Here is a 24,009-nt window from a genome sequence, read left to right on the forward strand (position 1 = left end):
ATTCTGTGATTCTGTGATTCTGTAATTTTTTTCTACAAATTTTTAAGACTTCCTTTTAAAGAGACATATCATCTTCAGTCTACAATTAGTTAAAAATTGAAACACTCTAACATGTTTCTTCAAAACTCCCCACTGTGCTTACAAACAAGCCAAATGGTTAATTGTCTGCTGTTATTCATACCTGTATTTAATAGCACATTTAGTGGAGAAAATCAGCTCAACACTCAATTAACACATAGCATTTCTGTAATAGCAGAATTGGGGAATTTCCACTGCCTTGTCCTACTGACCTGCTCACAGCAGTAATTTGTGTACAGCGCAGTTTGAGAGATTTTTTGTGTGTAAAGTCACTACGGAAGGTAACACTGACCATTTTTTGCATGTTACCACTAATTTCATCCTCTAATCTCAGGTTTAACTATTTAAAAATAAACACAAATATTTTGGAGTTTCCAGATTCATGAATCATTGCAAATACAGGTAAATATCCTGACAAAATCCTTCTGTCCAGAGTGTTTCTTTCACCTCTTCTTGTTCAGAATGCATTAAGGTTTCTGAACTGTACGGAATACAGATTACTCATTGACTCTAATTTCACTTCAGTTGTTACTAGTATAATGAATTAATTCAAGTGGAAAAGACAATGGATGGTCATAGCAGACAAGTCCACTATATACAGATTCTATGTGGGTCTGAATATTTTTTTTTAAGTACATAGGAGTTTCCATGTGAATTGGATAAGAAAGAGGAATTCAGGACATTCCAGGGCATACTGGTATTAGATAACCTTAACCTCACTGATAAACACAAGGGGAAAAGCACACGCAGTCCTTTCAAAATGTTTCACTTTCTAGCTCCATTGTAGAAAGTTTCTATACAGCTTACAGTTCTGGGTTCTCTACTACTAAACATGTTCCTGTTACAGGTTTTGTTTGTTTGTTTTTCCCCAAACCATTTGCATTAAAATATTCTCAATTTAGAAAATTGGCTTAGCAATGACAATTTAAGTACATTAAGATATTTTTTATTTAGTTCATACAAAACACTTGACTGAAGAACACGAATCTGAAAACAAAAGTAGTTGTGTATTGTGTATTTTCTTAATGAGGAGTTGTAGTAATTTTTCCTGCATTATTTAGCAAGGAAATCACTTTGATTTTCTTTCTTCCAAATACCACTTTTTAAACACAAAGTCAGTTAATTTCAGTCTCAAATGTTGGTAAATATGTCTTTAGCTGTAAGATCTCAGAGACGGATTCCTGTCTTTCCTGGTAAAAGTCAAGCCCAGTTAGCAGCTCCACATCACGAACACGTGCCGAATGAGCCTGAACTCTTTCTTCAACCCATTCAGAAGGCGACCTATTTTCCTGCCAAAAGAAACAAGAACAATGTTCAAACACTGGTCATTGTCTAACACAGCCACCACACAAGAAAGTGCCTTTTATGGCATTAAAGGCCTTCAGTTTGTAAAACTTTTTTTCAGGTTTTCCTAGACATCTTTGCAGCCTTGCTTTTACAGATCTCACTTACACAGAGGCAAAGGGATGTCCCCTCTCACCACTTCCAGAGTAACAAAGAAGCAAAATTATGCTGAAATGGCAAATATGGCTTTTAACTACAAATTACATGTGAGTCTTATTTTAAACAACCAAGTCAGGATAGTTTAGTTACTGTACAAAATAACTACAGTACTCAGGCTAGCCAAAAAACAGGTATATGAGAACCTGAACAAAGTTTTTACAGCAGCTTAGCCTTGATTGTTGGAGAGTAATAATAATTGCTAGATAGACAAGGAAAAAATGGAAATACAAGCTCTAATCGATGCAATATAAGCACAATCAAATATGCTGAATTATTTACCTGCAAAGTTTTTATGCAAACAGATGATAATGTGCCTTTCTGTTACCAATATATTCTTCTGACACAATAGTTCACTGAATTTATGTTACCACAGAACACAATGAAAATTACGGAGTGCAACAATATTGAGGTTTTTTTGCTAAACTTTAGAACAACAGATTGCTAAAGTATAAAGTTTAATTCATAAATATTATTTATTTTGTGCATTCAGTCAACTCTGAGATGACAACAACAAAAAAGTGGAGATACCCAAGTGCTTTCTAAGCAATAAGCTTGTACCAGTCTGGAGTTATGAGTTCAAAATCACTAATTAAATAAACACTATTACATTGCTTCGAAAGCTAGTTCAAGTCTGTACAGCTATACTTTTTTGTGGGAAGACTAATAAAGACACCGAGCTAAGGAACCTTCTGCCTCTCAGGGCTTATGGAATAGATATATTCCAATCATTGGTTTATCAATACAAGTTATACTCCACTAATTTAATTTTTATTGTTTGCTACAAAATGTGAGAGTTGCATTCTTAGTGGAAAGCATATATGTACATGTATGTCTTCTTTAACTAAAGTATGTATTTCTGATTGTTAACTGTGAATTTCAACTGCAGAATGATCAATCTAAATGCCTGCTGTCTAATTTCTGACAAACACGGAACAAAGGACTGAAGGAATTCCACTGAAGAGAGTAACAAACCTTTGATACCTCTGGAGTAAGTTTATCTTGCTGACTTCCATACAAATATTTCATCAAACTTGTTTGTTCTGCTTTTCTCAGCCCTTTTCACTTACCTGTCAGGTGACACTATTTCCAAGTCCTCTTATCAAACCCTCATTTATTCTTTTCACTTGCTTCCAATCAGCTGGTTTGGTACCTGCTGCTTCTCCTGGAGCTTCTTGCTCTCCTAGTCTTCATTATCTCTCAACTCATGCTCAGCTACTGGGAATGAATTTACCTAAATACTAGTCTAAATATCTTAGACATCTAATGATTCTCCAGATAACTGTATCACACTGGGAATCAGTTCACAAAGCTTATTTGCACATAGAAACATAAAACTATACTTACAGCACAGCTTTCAGTGTTGTCAGGTTGATGAGGAATGATAAAAGACAGAACATCCAAAGAGCCTGTACAGTTCAGGGGAGTATAGGATATGTTCTTGCAGCTAGTCAGAACCACAAAGTAATGGGTTGGGATAGGGATTTGTGTGTTGTTTACATGCCTATAAAACAAACATCAGTTAAGGGATTTATCTGGATATCAACTGTAATAACCATTGATACCACTAGTATTTTATAGAATTCATCTCAGTACAGATCTTTCACTGTTATATGACTTCTACTTTTCTTATGATTGAAATAAAAAGCTTGGGAGATTCATAGTCTCAATATCTGTTTCTTGAATAGCCAAACATACATGGACTAGTCCTTTTGCTACAAGCAGTCCTACTGAAAATTACAGAATTGCTTATGTGCTCAACACTGCTTTGTCAAACTCAGAGACCTTTACATCTGGATGGGGCATGATAGAGCATCATATGTGCCCTTCATTACATTAAGAATTTCAACCACATGTAAATGAGCAAAAGAAGAGAGAAAAGAAAATCAGTATCTGATTCTTGTCAGCAAGAAATGCCAGAATGACAAATTGTGGTTATATGCCACCAGTTTAGGATACCTAATTCAAAATGTCTTTTCCTCCATTTATTAGTTACTCCGTTAGCATGGCCACTTCTGTGTATAAACTTATGAGGAGCTTCCCAAATTTGCTGTATTTCTTCAAAATTTAACCAAACACCATGAGTGAAATCATTGTTCTGCTTACTATGACAGAATAACATGCTGAATGGAACATGCTTGTTCAAAACTGTAGACAAAATTATGTGGTTGACTGCGCATTAAGGCATTCTGCTTGGAAGGAAGTTCCAGTCTCTCCTCCCTTCCACCCTCCTACTTCGTGGCAGGGTTGATTTTCCCATTCTCAAACCATTTTTGACAGATGTGGTATTAAGTCTAGCCTTGAATAAAACATCTCCGAAGACAGATTCAGCAGTGCAGATTTCCAAGCATTTTTCTACTACGTAAGTGTCCTTACTGTTAAAAGGTATTTTCCCTATATTTGGAACAACCCAAGTTGTTTGCATATTCTGCTTTGGGTTATTTTTTCTGTTTGTTTGGTTTGGTTTTTGGTCTTTTCCCTTCTACTTTCACTACTCCCTAGTAATACTTGGTCTTTATCTTTTATGTTTCTCTTTTATGGAATTCCGTTTTATGAAAGCCAAAAGTACCTCTCAGGAATGTTACACGTTACATACCCGGCTACATGAATGCATTGAACATGCAAAACTGATCTTTGCTAAAACAAAGTTTGAGAAAACAGGGAGAAACAACAAATAGCTGAGCGGGCACAAACATAAAAGCAAGAAAACTGCACTCAAGCACATCCTCCATATATTAAGATGTCATATATTCTTCCAGTATTTCCACTACAGAGGACAAAAAGTCTAAGCATAAACTTAGGAAGTAAATTACTGGTCAGTATCTGTGCATATGTACATAGTTACACATGTAACTGCAAAGCCTTTTTCTCTTTACTGGAACTTCAATTTTTACAGTATTGTACCTGTTTACAAGAGAAATTGCCATTGTATGAGTAACAGTGGATGTATCATTAGAAGGGGAAGACTCAGTTCTCCTTGACACTTGTTTTTTCATTCTTTCTGAAAAAAAGGCTTATTTGGGGACAGTGGGAAATAGTCCAGAGCTTGACCTTTGGCTTTTCTGTGTACTTACTGTGTAATTTCATCAGGAGTGTCAAAATGGCCATCATAATTGTAATCAAATACTGGTCCACTGATAACATTTACTCCATTCCTTTCTCTGGCATACTTCTGAAGAAGCACATTATGGAAATAGTCCCATATGTCTGCAATTAAAAAAAAAAAAAAAAAAATACAAGCAGATTTAACTTTAAATTGGGGTTGTTTCTGCACTAAAGAAAATGAATACCTCGTCTTTTTTGTTTGTTTGTTTTTGTTACAGATACATAAGAAAAAAAAATCCAAACTAAACTGCCTGTAAAATCAACTCCTGACACACAATTTGGATTTCATCAGAAAGTACAGATTGTCATTCACCATTCAAAGGGTAATGGTAAATGCTATTATACCTCTTGCACGCTCCATTGCACTACTGGATATAATTCATTGTACCTTTGTCTTCAAATGGATAATTATAAAGCTGAAAGGCCATTTATTTCTGGCCTTGGGCTAGCACCCAAAACTGTGCCAGTTAGTAGAATCCAAGATAATGGCTTTGAGAAAGGAATATTTACCACCTGAGAGTTAGCCTATCTCTACAAAACTCATGTCAAATATCACTAGGCAATGTCTTATTTCACAAATGTTATTTGGGCAAATATAATTTGTAGGTTACAATCTAGTAAGACTATTTGAATATTTGCAGTTATCAAGGGGGGAAAAAAAGAAAACATGGGTTCGGAGGGCTGGGAGGTACCCTCTATAGATTTATTCTTTTATTCTTGTTTATGGCCTATAGTAACTTCTTGTAAGTTTTTCTTGTAGTTTCTTGTAGTCTCTTGTAGTTTTCCTTGGAACACTGGATTTTCCATAATGTCTTTGATTTACTTGGAAGAATAAGGCAACTTAGGTTTTCCAGATCTCTATTTTTTATATGATGAGTGAACGAATAAATCATGTCTGAATGTATTAGAAAAGTAGTTACATCATAGAATCATAGAATGATTGGAAGGGACCTCAAAGGCCATCTCATCAAAGGCAAAGTTTCAACCCTCCTGCCATAGGCAGGGATACCTTCCACTAGACCAGGTTGCTCAAAGACCCATACAACCTGGCCCTGAATACTTCCAAGGATGGAAGACTCATTCTAATACTTCCATGTTCTTGTGCTGGGGGCCCCAGAGCTGAATGCAGTGCTCCAGGTGGGGTCTCACAAGAGCAGAGCAGAGAGGCAGAATCACCTCCCTTGACCTGCTGACCACACTGCTTTTGATGCAGTTAGCTCTCTGGGCTGCAAGCGCACATTGCCAGCTCATGTCAAGCTTTTCATCCACCACCTCCTCCTTGTCCTTCTCCTCAGGGCTGCTCTCAATCCATTCTCTGCCCAGCCTGTATTTGTGCTTGGGATTGCCCCAGCCTCAGCCCAGATCATTTACTTCGGTAATTTCTCTTTCTATTCTTTGTCTATGAGAATGAGTATAAACCTAAAAGCAAAACAAGACAATAGGCATTTGTATAAATTCTAATCAATGATTATAAACAAATGCAAGTCGAGTTAGTTGGAAAGGGTTAATGTAGCTTACTGTACTCATATGTTAGAAATATCTGCCTGAAAGAAATATTCTGCATTATCTGTTTTGAAGTTCTGTTTGATGAAACATCAGGTATCAGGGCACTGTTAACAAACTTTGTCCTGTCTTCCCTTGAGACCTTGCAAAAGAAAAGAAAATGTGCCATTTTCCTTCATCTCAAGCCTTTCCCCATTGGGATATTGTTCTACAAGTTCCATAGCTAGCATTTAATGTTACATACACCTAAGCAGAGGACTACACACATTAAAAAAAAAAATAGTTCATGTAAGTGTATTGTAAAATTTCATATATCTATTTTTAAAAAGATTTAAGTATATTTGCATGAGATCTGGATATACTGAAGGCCATGACTTAATCCTTTTAAGCCCTTGTCATAGCTATATCAAATCTACAATAGTCAAAATCCTGCATCCTACCTCTGAAAGCTTCATACATGGGAACAATATTGCTGGTGAGTAGGGCATCATACTGTTCAAGAGTGGATGAACTGAGGTCTATATAAAAGAATAAAGTATATATTAGTGAAATGCTATACAAAGACCTATTTGATACACGTGTCACTATAAATTTCAGGTACGTGTAATTAAATCACTTTACATTTCTTAACATTTAAATTTTCTGCTACTCCACAGAAGTCAGAACACAACACATGAAGCCATATACAAAGACACAGTTATGTCTGAACTATATGGACTAGATAGAAAGTTTCTGTCATAATTACATCAAATACCAATGACAGGATTTTTGTTTTCTTTTGTTTTGTTTTTCACATGTAATATGAATTATTCTAATTTATTCGCTCACGGAGTAGACTGGAAAGGAACTATTAGAGCAAAAAGTCACTGTATTTATCATCTGTTGTAATTTCCAGGTTATTCCACTTTCATGAGATGTGTTTTCTTTTGATTTCATCTCTCTATGAAGCAAGCTCCCCAGAAATAAAGTATCTTCCAAAATATATTAAATTATGTTGTACCTTTGTGGTATGATTAAAAAGGCTCTGTGCCTATCTGATTCCTATCCATTTGCAACTGAAGCTGATATTTGAGCATCAGTGTATGATACTCCTCCAAAACTAGTATCTCCAAATTTGTTTCTACAACCTGTTCAATACAGTCGTTATCAAATTGGTCAATAGAAAAGGAATATTCATACAGAGGAATAGGGGGAGCTCTTCACTCAAATCCTTTTACATCTTTCCAATCAGTTTTCATCACAGTCAAGTTACTCCATTTTCTAAAGAAAAACGTAAATGCTCTAAGCTGAAAATATTTAGATACAAGTAGCAGTTGTCCGGTTTTCGGTCAGTCTACAAACACTGGAAACCTTTTTCTGCCCAACATGCTGATCCAAAGAAGTTTGTTTTGGTGTTTGGGTATATGTTTAAACATAAACCCACATCCAGCTGATTAAGACTTTCTATGCTCCAGCTATAAAAAGAATCATGCTCACTGGGAGGGTAGAGGAAACCATATGTCAAGTTCAGCCCTTCTGGGTAGTCGGAACAATTTTGGCTATGAGCAACAGGGATTCTAACATCAGCCCGCAGACAGTCTGAACCAGTGGGAGGAAGAGAAGATGTGCTTTCCTGTGAAAAGGGAAAAAAAAAGTATTACACCCACAGCTGTGGCTAACATAATGCTCTGTATGTTTTTAACTTTCTAGAATGGTCTTCACTGAATTTTCTCCTGTTTTCATAATGAATCAGGCCAATGCAAGTAATGGACACTGATGCACTCTGTGCAAGTATTTTTCCTCTACTTCTTTTTGCAGGTAATTCAGTGAAACCCTTATGCAGGATAAGGATTAAAACTGTATTAGGAAAAATAAAGTTATACCTTAGGCAAAAACAGGTGACAACTTTGTCTCATTCTTCCCTTTTACAAACTTATGGAAACACAAACATGATTTCACATCCTCCTGCAAACCAGTTTATGTATAAAGGTGGCAATAACACTACACCTTAGCATCTGAGAATATTATCTCAATAATAACAGTCTGTGTCTCTGAAGAGTTAAAGTTAAATAAATTCAGGGAAAATTCAGCACATTTTACTGGCTAGCTTCACTAACTTCAGCTGAGTAATGTTAGCATTACACACTAGCTAATACCTGGCCAAAAGTGATTCTGATTAGTGTAATTGTTTCTATAGCCTTATATTATACAATAGCATTAAATAAAACATGAGAATGTGCGTTTCTGTATTTAACTACACTTTCTTTTTTCATACTTATTTACGTGTTATTTATTTTCATTTTGGTAAGAATGGAACACATTTAATTTTTACATCTTTACATGAAAAAGTTAAACATCTAAATTGAATTTTATCACATTGTAGATTTTGATTGGTTTAAACCAAGCAGGAAAAAAGAAAAAAAAAAAAAAAGTGGAAAGTAAGTTCTTCTCATGCCTCTTCACAATTCTTGATTTAATTTCTTTACTTACTTTCATGTGAATTCTAAAGATGCTCATATCACAGTCAGGTTAAATATTAATGGAAAATACATATACCTCATGCAATGAAATATAAAATACAAAAGGCTGTTTTTGCCATCTGAGAAGATAAACCGTCACTGTTAAGCAAATGTAAATCCCAATACAAAACTGACACCCAATTCAATTCTGTAATTTGTCCTTTCTAGTGTTGAAATCAGTCAGGCCAGGTTAACAGATCAGGTTCACCCAGAAGAAACTAACTTAATAATTAAGCTCTGATATTCAACAACAGGTTCGATTTCTCCATGGTCCCTGAATGAAAATATGAATCAAAGTAACAAGGGTCAGAGTAAACATGACAAGGACTGTCCTAAAGAGAACTACATTTTAGTTCTCACTAAATGTAGGGGCCGGACCTATGTTATCCAAATACAGCAATGAATCTACTTTTAGACATGTATCGTGATGCTGGGTTTTCAAGATCATTCATGTTTTCTCCAGCCTGAAGCCATGAGAATATCCCCCAACTCTTCCCTTATTATCTTATGTTACGTGGAATCATAGAATCATAAAATATCCCGAGTTGGAAGGGACCCATAAGGATCATCGAGTCCAACTCCTGGCACCACACAGGTCTATCCAAAAGATTAGACTATGTTACTACATGTAAGTATGCAGTCCAATCGCTTTTTAAATTCAGACAGGCTTGGTGCAGTGACTATTTCACTGGGGAGCCTGTTCCAGTGTGCAACCACCCCCTCACTGAAGCACCTCTTCCTGATGTCTAGGCTAATATATGATGTCTGATAGCTTCTACTTGAAGCTATCTATATAATATGAGCTGTAATACAGGTGCCAAGGCAGGAAGACAGTGGTTTAGAGTTGTCTCATGTATGTACTACATCATACATCCTGTATTTTCTGAAACACTCTCATACATTCAGGAGATATAAATTGCTCATGGCTGTTTACATTGAGCAACACCGGAGAAAATTCAACTGAAGAAATGAGAATTCATAATGAATACCATATGAACTCTCAAAATATCGAAAAAGCAACCACTCAAAAATATTTCAGCTTGCTTCTTCAAAGACCTACAAGTCAGGTGGTAAATAATATCAAAAGCTGCCAAGAGATGAGAACGGGTACCTATGTCACCTTTTAGTACAATGAGATCAACAGTTAGTGAAACCCAAGATTGCAAGCCTTATTTCTGATGCTCTGTAAACTAATATATTGACTCTACTACCTCTCTTCATTCCTCTTCCTCAAAAGAGAGAAATTAGCTATTTTTAAATAGGTATTCTTTCAATAAGAATAGAAAGATTCTCAAAGAAGCTGTTGGAAGGGGTGATTTATTAAGAAATGAGGTCTTGACACTGATAACCACCTTCTCAAAATTTCAGAATCAGGCCAGGTTTAGCTGTTTGGCTCCTTGTCTTTGAGTTCAAAAAAAAAAAACATAATGAGTCGTAATTTAGTTGTATAAATACAACTAAATACAGTTGTATTTAGTTACAACTGTAAATAAATAGCATTACATACCACGCCATGCATTACCTTTTCTGATGCAAGTTTTTGTCTTTTGACTAATTCATAATTAACATTGAGAAGCACGAGACATTTGCATTACATGACAGACTTGAGCATCTGCTGTGGTCTGACATGTCAACTTCAGCCACTTCCAGGAATCTTTTTTCAGTAATCAAGAAGAAAAAATGCCAAACCACACAAAACAAAACTTCCATTATTCTAGTGCACTGAGCTGTAGTTCCAAAAACCCCAGTGACTTAGACATGTATCATTGCAGTTTTCATCATAAAATAGATTAGATTATTATACATTTTAATACATTTTTATAGTAAACTTAAAAATTCTTGCATGTAATTTTCTTTAACCTCAAAAAATGCTCCACATTTCTACATAGGAAACCTCTTGAAAGCTCAGAATGGCAAATAAAACTGCAGTTCCACTGTAAAATTTGAATTCACAAATGATTATATACAGCAAAGATATTCCACATTCCGTAGCTGTCTGCGGACAGGTGGAGGAAAATCTTTTTGCAAGAAAAATCTGCCTTCTTCCCTGGCAGATAAATATAAAGCCTCAAAAAAAAATCCTTCAATATATATATATTTTTTGACTGAGAATACTAAGCAACCTAAAGTCTGACATCATTTATTTAAAATCTGTAACTATATATTATTCATGATATCCCTGATTCTGTATCAAGTGCAAGTGTGCAAGTGTGCTGGCTTCATCAGCCAGCCCAGTTTCAAAACTTCTAAATCCCACAAAACCAGCAGAACTTCAGCCTGTACCACTTGTTTTAGGATTTAAACCCTTCTTTATAGCTATCTACTGTCAAAAAATACCCCATCTTGCAAATCGTATAAATCTCTGCACAGGCTTTATTGGAAACATAAATAATGTAAGAGACATTAAAATTACGTAGAAATTGCAGTCTTCTGCCATTCCCATGTATTGTAGCCAAAGTTCACAGTCAAAGGCAGTAGCTGTAGCCTTCTGTCCTTGCACTGCTGTCACAACTTGCGAAGCTTTTCCTCAAGTTTTACATGTTGTGATTAAACTAAAATTGTGATGTCAGCTTTCTGTGTAAGGTATGTTAGTAACTGAGCTGACTCTTAAACTTACAACCTTTCATCACTGTGCTTCCGAGAGTACTAGAGAGAAAATATTCTTTCCTATTCTTTCTATAGGAAACGTACATAATTGCATTAGTCTGCTGTGAGCTATACACTCTAGTACTTCTGTCTTAATAATTCACCACTTCCCACAACGTTGCATAAATCACTACCAGAAACTCTCACATATGTATTTGTGTTGACTTAGATGTTACATTGGGCAAGAACTTTTCCAACTGAGAATTTGGTTTTCAACAAAAGAAAATGATTGAAAAGTAACTTGATTTTCTGAGCTTTTTGCTGCTGTTGTTGAAATATTAAAAAGACCTCAGCTCTGGTGGGATTTTGTAATTACACAAATTCAGAAGAAAAATCTGCCCACAATTAACTGTTTTTCAGTATGGTATTGCACTTTCATACCAGGCTGTAAGAGCAGATCATCAAAAACAATGAAGTAAAAATAATCTTTGTTGAAATTGACATTTTTTTCACTACATTTTAAGCCTTGCTAGGGTTGGATTTATGATCTTCCACCCAGATTATGAAAAATTAGTATAAAGCATAGAGTAAAACTTTCTGAAATTCAAACATTCTAGCAGCATATATTTGTTTAAAATAATTTCCCCATATGTGTGTAGATATGTGTACAGATAAAATGTACACATATATAGAAATATATAGAAAAAGGGTCAAATTATACAGTGGATTAAGCTCATGAATGTCCACTAGCTTACAGACCCCAGGAACTCAGATTTTTCTAGGGTTGTATACCCTTGAACTCTCAGAGTTTCATTCAGATGTAATGGTTATTTCATAAATCATATAACGTAATAGAGAACAAATAAGCAAAACACATGCATTAGTACAAATTGTGTTGTGGAGTTGTATAATGGTTTGTTAGTAGGATAAAGACTATGATAATCATTAAAAAACTTAAAAGTTCCTGTTTTGGAAATCACAGACCTTTTTTTGCTCAGGAATTGACAGGCAAGTTGGAGCAACTTTGACACTTTATCTCTTTTAAAGAACTGGCTTAACAGAATGAACTTCTTTTATATCTTTTGTGTCCCTAACATATGGCCATTCCCACTTATTTAAACATATTTTTAGATGCTTAAAATTTGACAGATGTCATAGATACTTTTTCCTTTTCAGAAATAAAGGCCTCGGTCATATAATATCCACCTGTTCTTAACCAGTATTCCTAATGAATGCACAACATTTTCAGTCCACTGTATTAGACATTTAAGAATGATACAAATGTTTGATAACTTACAGGCTTATTCACAGTGTATGCAGTCCACAGTGGCATCCAGATATCATGGCTGTATCCACTCACATACTGATAATGGGGAAGGAGGCAATAAATGTTGTTCTTCTGAAGAACTTTGGGTCTCCCGTATGGCAAATGGTATGAGGTTACATTCTTTACTATAATTTAAGAAAAAATGATTGATTCATTCTTCTATAACATTTCTGATGACACAAAGGTTTAAGCCAGCGGAGAAAAAAACACAAAGCAAAATGTAAATTAAAGCATTAACAAATAGAGACAGAACTGACAAGAAACACAAGCATGTATTTATTTAAGCTCTTAGCTTCTAAGTGGAATAAAGATATGTAGAAAATAGTTTTCATTTTGTTTAACGTAGCGGGTCAACGTGATATGACATCAGACATGAAAATTCTCATTTCTTTGCAATTTCTTATGAATATAAATCTTTTGAATTCATTTTGCCAGTGGAAAGAGAGCTATTAGGCTAGAAAACATTGAAATGTTTCATAAAATTTCCAGAAACCTTATAGAAAAACATGGTAGTACGAGAATTTTTCATCAAAGACAAACATACGGTTGCAAGATAGCAAAAAAAAGATATGCCATATAGTTCAGAAGTACTCAGGTTTTCCACTGAAAACTGTGTGGTTTTTCTCAAGATTTTAATGGGATTCAGATCTAGTTCTTGTGCATAAATGCCACTACAAAAGTATCAATTAGTATCTTTTAAAGAAATGCAGGGAAACAAGAAAAACAATAAAATGCTTCTGACTTGGCTCACCTACTTCTCTTCAAATTGCAATTAACGTTGCAAAAATTCCCATTGAAACCAGTAACTTAAAATATAAAACAGGCATAGATTTAAAAATAGTGCTGTCCCTTTCATTTCTTTTTACTTACTTTCATCTGTGGTGAGATTTAACCTCTTGTTTACTACTGAAAGATCTGTGATCTGTAAAATATCAGAGAATCCTTCAGAATGAATCAAGTGTTTAGAAAAATCAAAGAAAAAAGAACACACTTGAAAAGGATGATTGAAAGATTCCAAAAGTTCCTACTTACATTGCATGTGCATCCCAAATTATCTGCAGGAACCAGACTGGAAACCGGACATGATAAAGGAGATGACTCCTCTTTTGCATGTGAAGGATTGTAAAAAGGTTTTTTTAACAGGTGGTTTAAGCTGCCATGTGTTCCGTTGTTTGGTGCTGGTGTAATATGTAGCAGATCTGTTGGAAATTTTGAAATTTTAAATGATTTTTAAAGCTATTTTAAGACTAGAATATCATTTTAAATAGACTCTCTTTCCACCAATATGCATTTTCTGTGCATTTTTTTCTAAATGTAGAACAAACAGCTTATTCAATTATTTAAACCATTAAGTTAACTATCACTATCTTGCAATTTTCCATTTTCAAAGGTTCATTGATATCTTCTTCCACTACATCAAGATTTGGTAATCTATGTACTTGAGTACTGTTCATGCAGTTTTATACATTGCCATAACATTCCTGAGATTAAATGATTTTATGCAGAGTACAAACTTGTTTGCAAGTCACAAAATCACAGAACTGTTGAGGTTGGAAGGGACCTCTGAAGATCATCTAGTCCAACCCTCCTGCCAACAGAATCACCTAGAGCACATTGCACAGGATGGCATCCAGGCGGGTTTTGAATATCTCCAGAGAAGGAGACTCCACAGCCTCTCTGGGCAACCCGTGCCAGTGCTCTGTCAGCCTCACAGTAAAGAAATGTCCTCTCATACTCAGATAGAACTTCCTGTGCTTCCCGCTGCCTCTCATCTCTGGGCACAACTGAAAAGGGTCTGGTTCCATCCTCTTGAGAACCTCCCTTCAGATATTTATACACATTGATGAGATCTCCCCTCAGTCTTCTCTTTTCCAGGCTCAACAGGCCCAGCTCTCAGTCCGTCCTCATACAACAGCTGCTCCAGACCCCTAATCATCTTAGTAGCCCTCCTCTGGACTCACTCTAGTAAGCATACTAGTTTATTGCATTTTAATCCATATTTTCTGAAGAACATACTTCCTAATTGCTTACTGTCATGGCTGCTATGGTTCATCCGAAGCTATGAGCAAGAGTTGTAACTCTCTAAAAGGTTCTTATCTTATCAGGAGTTGGACTTCATGATCCTTATGGGTCCCTTCCAACTTGGGATATTCTATGATCCCCAAATGATTCTACAGACACCACTTCGACAGCAAGCTCACATGGCAGGAGCACTTCTCCATGGTTCTTTAGTGGACTTCTTTTGCAGTCAATAACAACCTCCAAAGCAGAATAATTTCTGGCAGTTAATCTTTCAGCACCATATAGTAAGCAAAACAGCATGGCTTCCATATTGTATGAGAAAAAAACTAGCTTTTGAATGAATTCACCAAAATTTTTGTTACTCTTCTTTTTCTCACTCAACACTGGTATTTGAAAGCACTGCTGGTTTATCACCTTAAGTACTAGATTGTTTCTACTCACCACACATAAGGTTGTAAACCTCGATGTTTTCAAAAGCATCCACTTCTGTTTTTTCTTTAAAACTTGGGCCATATCCTAGGAATATAGCCTAGATTGGAAAAAAAAAATCTATTTAAAGGAACCCAAATTAAAAAAACAATTCACTTGTATTTCATGCAAATGGGGACACTGGACCAAAATAGTCTTATCACAGTCATAAATTACAATACAGGATTACTCTGATAAAAAAGAAAAATTTTGCCCATTATATATAATTTTAAGAAAAAATATTTTATCTTTTTTTAATATTTTGACACATACTTATGAAAATTATTGCTCGTTGTGTTTCAAATTCACACATTTTTATATTTTCATTGCAAAAGTTGGTAACAACTTCAATAAACACAGAGTTTTGGCACTCACAGATCCTATTTAAATGCTAATATTGAGCCAGAAATATAAAGTTTGGTTTTGTATTTTTTTTGCATTCTCAAAAATCTTTGGATAGTTAGGAGCTGATTGCTGTGGCAACAGCCAGCATTAGGGAACTGGGGAGACCCATCTCAAGCTTTGCTGAGACCTAAGTCAGTAACGCCAACAGTACAATTTAGTACTGGACATCCCTTGCTGGGATCTGTAAGCATTTTAATGGAACACTGATACTACCTACAGTCCCACATCAGTTTCTATTGCTTCATAAGCCTTCTGAGCTCTCTGCCATGAGATGGCAGGAAACATGACTAAACAGGACAACAATCTGTTCTAAAATAATATTCTTATGTTCTCACAATAGAAAAGGAATTTTTAATATATTTTTGAAGACAATATTAAGACATATTACTACTTTATAAAGAAATATTTTTAATCAGTCGTTGTGCCAGCAGCATAAGATTATCTATGATTAATGTCTCTACATCAAACAGAATTTATTTTTTTTTCCAACACAAACACTGAGTGCAATTCTGATCAGTATATTGACATGTGGTTTTAATACAGTTGTGAAGACCTGGAAGAATCTCATTATTAGGCACAGGATATGGGACTAGTAGAGGTATGCTTGACCTTACTTAAAGCTTCACCTCACAGAAAGTACATGGGTAATACATATCTTCTTGAGCTCAAAAGCTCAAGACTTCTAAATAGACCTGTTACAGGACATGAAAGAGACAAAATTTCAAAATAGGCTATATTAATATACAGGCTATATTAATCATCTTTTTGCCCTGATGACATGCCTAAGGCTTGTAAGACAAGCAGAGAAAATGAGATTTAGTTTATTTGAGCACACAGGCCTTCAGATGTTCAATTGGATTCCCTGAGTTTATGGAGATTTTTCAGTCATTGCTTCAGTAGAAAAGGAAAGAACTTAGTGTTCCACATCTGAACACAGTATGCTTGATTTACTGGTTCCGTGGAGTTAAGGTGAGCCATGACAAGTTTTACTACAGGATCCCAAAGAAGCTGGACTTGTACACACTGATGAAAGGCAATACCAATATGTGAACCCTATACATGTTCACAGTTTGTATGTCTGGATGACAGGTAAGAAAAATCACAATGCTAAAACTACTATATATTCTCCTGGTTCATCTACCACATTCTGATTTTCTTCATGAGAAGACACAAGACTTGAATAGAAATCATCTTACCTCCATACTTTTAAATTCATTGTCATAGCCATGGTTACCTACGTCACAAAACGTGTAACTGTTGTCCCTGAGAAGAAACCATCACAGACTGTGAATTAAAACGTCACAAATAGAGGCAGATAGTAAGAGTCATCCTAAATCACTGCACTCTGAACAATATCCTCAGAACTGACTCTGAAATAATATTGTACTGCTTTTTGCTCATCCTGTGTTCATGTTTATGAAGAACTCTCCATCTTATACCACAGGTTGCTATGGACAGAAACAAAACATATTCTAGACAACTATGGAGTGTACAGTGAATCAATGTTTTCAAAATAAATTGAATAAATGCCTGTTTTTGACTGAGGCCTTTACTCAGCAAGAACTTTCACAACAGTGTAATCTGCTTAGGAAGAATTCTTCAGTTATATTCCTTGGTATCAGCAACTTAATATAAAAGTCATAGTAGGAAAATTTATCTGTTATCTTCTGTGGAACAACACAAATAAGACTGCAAGGGATTTTGCCTTACAAGAGAGTGCAATCTCATCATATATCTTAAAAGGGTGATCTTGAAGGAGAGATGTTCATGTGGGAAGGGGTTATAGAATTATTAACATGCCAAAATACTCTGACTTATGGTGACTAATGCTTGTATTAACTTAACTGTTGCTGAGATACCTGGAAAGATAAGGACATAGTCATCTTTTATTTATTCAACACATACTTGTAAGACCTATGTACCCTGTTTTCAAAGGCACAAGAACACTCAAGCACAGCTAAAAAGAAAAAATGAATGTGATATTTTTCACTGTGCATTTCTTTTTAGGTTCAGGACAATTATTTGGTTGCACCAAAATAAACAATAGAGTTATGTACTGATCAGGCATTTTCTAGTATTTGAATAGCCTTGAAATTCCAAGTCAGATCATAGTTTTGCTGTTGTAGCCCTGTATCTCAGAAATACAGTATTGCTACTTACACCACCAACATTGTCCTGAATTTTACATAGTTTTTTATATAGACAGCAGTAAAAACTAGTTATTCTGTGTAGAATGAAATATTTACAGTTCTGAGGTAATGATGTAGTGTGGAGAAAAACTGACCTTGTACAGTAGCAGAGGACCTTGAAAAGGGGCATAGCACAGAAAAGGGGCAGAGCATAGCACAGAAGACTACAGACATGAGATGACTACAGACTTGCCCAAGCTGGCCTCTGGAGACCCCAAGGCTACAAACAACTCACCAGTGTTTTGGTGAGTTATCAAAGACATGTAGATCCGGAAACTAATATAGCCATATTTAGAAGTAAAAAAGAGAATGGGAACAAGTATTTAACACATGTAAAGTACATTATAAACAGTAGAATGAGATGTAGTGTTGACTTGGAGACCAGTGAAGAACGACGAAGTTATAGAAGTGTGTTAGCATACATATAAAAATGACCTCAGTAAGATCACAGAGTGAAGAAAAAGAAACATCAGCATCATATTCCTATTGAGGAAGGATAATAATGCCAATTTCTGGACGGCAGACTGAAGTCATAAGGGCCCAGAAGAACAGTGAGAGGATGACCTTAACACCAGCAAAAGGTCTAGATACTAGGAAGGGTTTGCGTAACACTTTTAACTGCATTATTTTTGAGACTTTTTTTTTTTAATAGCTTTTTTGTTGTTGCTGCTGCTGTTGTTTTTTTTCTGTAAAATTTTTTTCTGGAGTACTAGACTTCTTTGACTAGACTGTGAAGATTTCAGTCATACTAAAATGCATTCTTAGCTTACATTATTCATTTTTACACTTGAAAAAAAAAATAAATGTAACACTGCAAGTCTTACAAAACAAGAAAGGAGGCATCAATGAATGAAATGAAAAGGAAAACAGTCACAAACATGATGGTACCTTACAGCCAGCCACTGTCGATCCACCAGAAGATGGACTTTGTCAATACGAATGTTGTTAGCATAATGGAACCGTTTTGGCAGGTTAGGTGTCAGATAAGGCTTGAAGTGCTGAGGGGATCTTTTGCACTGCACAACAAGAAAGGGCCCAGTCAGATTTGTGCAATATCAAAAATAAATCCATCATTGAGTATTATCACAAACAGTTTGGAGAGAACTTCTCCAATAATCCTGCCTATCTCATTTTCAGCCCAAGAGGTAATGGAATTATAGTAACCTTACCAATACTGTGGTAAAAGCACTGCTAAGGCTGAAAGACATTTAGTAGTAATGTTTACCCTGTACATTCGTACTAGTGTCACTGGCATCTCATATGTAAGTTCACAAACTACAAGAGAAAGTTCCTAGGTAGTTCATGATTTTCTGTCACCTTCTATTACTTTACCATTCAATAAGCAACAAAGAAAACCAAATATACATAACATGTACTGTCTAGAGTTTTAGTTGCAATATTGAACATGTAGATGTCTAGTGCTCAGCTATTAGCTACAGACCTTAGCTCTGACATCCACATTTACTATTTTAACTGCTATATTAATAGGCATACCATGAAGGAGTTTGCCATCAAGACACTAATGAAAACCATACAACATGCTGCAATAATTTAACTGCATATGGTTATCAGGAGCCACTCCACCAGCCAGAAACCACCACAGCAATGTTTCAGAGGTGTTGATCCCATTCAGAAATCTGGGACAACACAGAACAGCTAAAATGTTGAGGGAATTGCTGCTAGAAAGCAGATTAAGCCAGAGAAGAGGGCCTGTTTTATCACACAGGCAGCACACAAGCTATAGCATATTTGGAGTCTGATCTGACATCTTCACCTTTGAGCCCTAGAATTCTACACTATGCACAGAATGCCATTCATGTATGAAATGAGAGTAAAATATTCCTTGATAGTCATCTAAGAAGCACAGTGAAAAACAAATAAGGATTCAGTGGGTTTGCTAGCTCAGGAGAGGAGATCATTCTGCAGAAGATACTCTAATAAAGGGAAAAAAATAGAAGAAATCGACCTAATTAACATACAATCCACAATTTCCTTCTCTGCCCCAAACCCTTCTTCTAACAACTTGAAAGAGACAAAACATGGGATGTAACTATCTATGAATAGATGGGGGAAAGGAAGTCTCCTCAATCCAGATTATTCCTACAATACAGAGATGTTGCATCTCACCTTGTAACTATTACCAGTAGCAGTTTCAAGTAGGGTAGAGAACATGCAGAAACTGCTATTGCCTTCACCCTAATTAATGCTCTTTGGTATGACAGGCTCCACATCATACAATGGGGTAGAAGATGTAACACTGAAAAAGCTCCTTCCTCTATTCCCATCCCCTGATATTCTACTCCCACGTCTGCTTTGGATGCTGGAACAAAGGACATGTTCTGAGGTAATTCAGAATCAATAAGAATTTAAACAGGAATTTCACCGCTCTCTGAACTTCGAGTGGCTGGCAAAAGCTACGTGTTGTATGGCACAGATGAGTGATTCAAGAGGTTACAGGAAGACCTCCAGTGGTGGTTTATTGGAAATACACTCTGCTGAGATAGCCTAGCACTTTTCCAAGCTGAGTAAATACTCAGCTCTAGAAGTATCAGAACATCTGTCCACAAATTCACATTGAAGGAAATAAAGGAAAATTATGGCAATACAGAGAGAGTGAGCAGTTTATATCTTTAATTCACCATGAATTATAAATTTAAAGAAATACAAAAATCAAGCTTCCTGCAAGGATGCTAGTTTGCACACCACATATATAACAAGTTAATTTATAATTTGATTAAAATAAACAAGAGAACAAACAAACACACAAACAAAAACAACAGTGAATTATCTATCTTAAGACTATAAAGAAAAATATGCAGTGCTCCACCTCATCACCTTTCAGTAAAAGAAACTGTCTTGGTCTTCCTATGTTTTGCACTCCATCCTGCACTCATTTGTTTGCATCCTTCAGCACTCAGCTGCCACAGAGTGCACCTAGAAGGAGCAACGGCCTACACAGGAGACACAAGCAAGCTTGGACCTGCTCTCAAGTGCTACACCCACAAAGTATGGCAAAACTATCACTATGGAGACCAGTGGTAGTGCAGCATACCTAAAAGTCCTGCAAGTACTCAAGTCATATGCCATAAAAGATCCTGAAAAAGCCATACTTCCTCATGCCAAAGGTCCATCTTGCCCAGAACTCTGTTTCCAACAGTAGCCAGAACCAGATACTGAAGTATAAAGAAAGCATATACAAACAAGCCAAGTATTAAATTAATATTCTTTCTTGTACCTGTTCAGCTTCCTCTAGGCTTACTTGTGCATCATGTTTAACAGCCCTTACAGGCCTGTCCTTCTTAAAGTCATCTAAAATCTTCCCTTCTTATTTATATAGTAAGCCTCTACAAAACCCTGTGGCAATGTACTCCACAATGTCAAAATCTGTTGCATGGAAAATTTGCTTTAACCTGGCCTGGGTGCAGCCCTTGTGATACAGAGCTAACAGGATGTCTATTATTTAAAGCACCACTGTGTTGTATTCTGTTCTATAATGAAGATATACCTTACTTTCTCCATCTGAAGTCACCTATTTCTTCCATTTCAAAGTGAAGCTCAGAAAACTTCTTTGCTTTGAACAGAAATACAGCACAGCACTCATTTGTGTACTATTTTTGAACAACTTCTAGAACTACCTCCTGTGGTACACTACAATACGCTATTTAAACTGGCACTATAATCTCAGTTTTTTACAAACTATGTTTTTTGGTCACATTCCTATTAAGAGGAACTACGAGGAAAAAATATTAAAATATTTACTCACTGTGAGGTTTTTAACAATTCCTTCTGAGTCAACTGTTAAAAAGAAAAGATCAATCAGCATACATTAAAATAGTTGAAGGTCCAAAGCCTTGCTAGAAAAATTTCAACACACTTTTTCCCTGTAAAATTGAATTTCTTTGTTAGCTTGTGAAGATCATGGTAACATAACCTTCCATGGATAGGAATGCTATGTTTGCAAGAATAACTGCCTGCATACATGGTAGCCTGTGACAATACCTGGTACTTTGGGTACATCAGGAAAGACTGTTGAAAAGCTATGGTAATGACTGCCTACACCTAAAGCTGATAAATCATGAAAACCAAATTTTTTTCTCCCTACAGACCTCAGTTTGAAATAGAATGTTCTTTACATTGAATTGGACCTGGACCGCTTGTCTAGTATTCCAGTTCCAGCAGCAGTCACAGAGAATCCAGTCTGTTCTAGCAATTTCACCTTCTATGTTTTAGAAGAGTAACTTCAGTCTTTTGACATTAGCTTTCTAAAATACAAATCAGAGCACTTTACAGAAGGAAAATTCTTTCAGAAAGAGTAAGACCATTAGAAGAAATAAGTCAACAATTATACAGAAAATAAAACACATAATAAACATCATTATTTGTTCCTCTGAACTCCTTAGTATACTTTGTTACTCTGTTCCTGTCTGACTTAGTCTGTTACTTAAGCCAAGGAAAGTCTGCTTCAGGTTGTATAAATGCTGTGTCTATAAATATAAATACAATTAGAATAGATAAAAGAAAGTACAACAGGATTCCAGCTTTTAATTAAAATCTGCTATAATTATGCCTTTTAGAATACTTTATGAATTCTCTAAACTCCCTGAATAGAGCACTTCCACGGTTTACCTCTCTCCCTTCTTTTCCCTGATACAGAAAGTTTTGTTTGTTTATTTATTTCCTGATATAGTGCTTGTGCAATCCCAGGATTGGTCCACACTTACAAGTATAATAGTCCTGAGGAACCTTGTTTGCTCGAATGCGAGCTGCAGGCCCAGCATATATGTAGAAATTAACCTGTTTGAAGTAATCAGTCATGTATTCTAATTGGCTGCAGTAGGTCTTGTCCATCCCTAGAGAACAATACAGAAACAGTTACATTCCAAGATACCATAAAGTGATTTATAAAATTGATTAAAACTAGTAAGCACACATATTAGAAGAGAAAGAAAACAATGACTCAGTGAAGTTTACATTGAAAAACAAAATTATATACATTACCATGATCAGCTAAAACAATGAGATTTACACAATTGTGCAGGTTTCTCTGTTTAAGTCCCTCCATTAGCATTCCTAGTGTTTGATCTGCTAGCTGTAAGGCTTTGATTACCTGTGAGAGAAACAAGGTTCATTAGAACTTTCCTTTGTTGCTGATTTCAAGTTATCACTTAATCAAGTTATCACTTAAATCAAAGTCTGAAAAAAGCAAGTTTTTCTGTCAGCTTTCATGCTGTTCATATTGCTCCTTTATTTCTTCTGCTCCAGTGCAATTTACCATCACCATTAAAGATGTGCAATTCCAATACTCTACCACAGAATTTGCTACACTAAGTACATTTTAAAGACTCACATTAGATTTTTTTCTATTACTTAAGCTTTAAAATACGTTTATTAAAATAAAAATGTAACACATTCAGATTTTTTCCTTACCCCCAATTTATATAAAATATAAGATTTATAATATTAAATGTCTTTGACATTTATGACAATTAATGACAATGACAATTAAACTGTCGTTGTAGCATGAGAATGTCATTGTATTAATAACAAGCAGCATTTCAAAATCATTTACATACACTCTTTACCTATGGCATCTAAGGAAACATGGTGTCCTTCTCCAATACAGAGTTCCTTCAAGCTTCCTACAGAAAATCACTGACTATGTGTACTGAATTTACATGGCAAGGTTTTGGTAGTGGGGGTCTGCAGGGGTGGCCTCTGCGAGAAGAATTCAGCAGCTGCCTTATGCTAGATAAGGGCCAGTTTCAGATGGCTCCAAAAGGGACCTGCCGCTGGCCAGAGCCGAGCCAATAAGCAATGTCTGCACCTCTGCGAGAGCAGATTTAAGAAAGGGAAAAAACTGCTGTGCAACAGCAGCTGGGAGAGAGGACTGGGAACCAGCCCTGCAGACCCCCAGGTCTGTGCAGCAGAAGGTGCTCCAGGTACCACAGCAGCAGTTTCCCTGTGGCCCATGGAGAGGCCCCTGGTGGAGCAGGCTGTCCCCCTGCAGCCCATGGGTCCCACATGGAGCAGATCTCCATGCTGCAGCCCCACCGTGGGTGGAGGAGCCCCCGGTGGAACAGGTGGATGTGGCCTGGAGGAGGCTGTGGCCCATGGAGAGCCCCCGCAGGAGCAGGCCCTGGGCCGGAGCTGCAGCCCGTGGAGAGGAGCCCACGCAGGAGCAGGGGGTCTGGGGGGAGCTGCCCCCCAGCCGTGGGGGACCCGTGCTGGAGCAGTTTGGAGAACCACACCACCACTGAAGTAATATGGGAGAAATCCATCACAACCCACACTGCAGATCTTCACAAAGAATGGCTCTTCCCTAAATGGC

General features: G+C 36.3%; 1 protein-coding gene across 1 annotated transcript in view; it reads right to left on the reverse strand.

The window, feature by feature from the left end:
* Positions 1–1,002: 1,002 nt before the first annotated feature.
* ENPP3 (ectonucleotide pyrophosphatase/phosphodiesterase 3) overlaps positions 1,003–24,009 on the reverse strand; it is a 42,253-nt gene continuing 19,246 nt past the window's right edge. The window contains exons 12-25 of the mRNA XM_068677425.1: positions 22,680–22,788; positions 22,403–22,531; positions 21,445–21,476; positions 18,570–18,697; positions 16,689–16,755; positions 15,061–15,148; positions 13,630–13,796; positions 13,468–13,519; positions 12,568–12,722; positions 7,663–7,798; positions 6,627–6,704; positions 4,653–4,785; positions 2,926–3,082; positions 1,003–1,367 (exon numbers count right to left, since the gene is read on the reverse strand). Coding sequence (XP_068533526.1) covers positions 1,194–1,367; positions 2,926–3,082; positions 4,653–4,785; positions 6,627–6,704; positions 7,663–7,798; positions 12,568–12,722; positions 13,468–13,519; positions 13,630–13,796; positions 15,061–15,148; positions 16,689–16,755; positions 18,570–18,697; positions 21,445–21,476; positions 22,403–22,531; positions 22,680–22,788 — 1,605 coding nt within the window. The 3' untranslated portion in view covers positions 1,003–1,193. The remainder of the gene's footprint in view (positions 1,368–2,925; positions 3,083–4,652; positions 4,786–6,626; positions 6,705–7,662; positions 7,799–12,567; positions 12,723–13,467; positions 13,520–13,629; positions 13,797–15,060; positions 15,149–16,688; positions 16,756–18,569; positions 18,698–21,444; positions 21,477–22,402; positions 22,532–22,679; positions 22,789–24,009) is intronic.

This window comes from Anas acuta, chromosome 3 (assembly GCF_963932015.1).
Source record: "Anas acuta chromosome 3, bAnaAcu1.1, whole genome shotgun sequence".
NCBI lineage: Eukaryota > Metazoa > Chordata > Aves > Anseriformes > Anatidae > Anas > Anas acuta.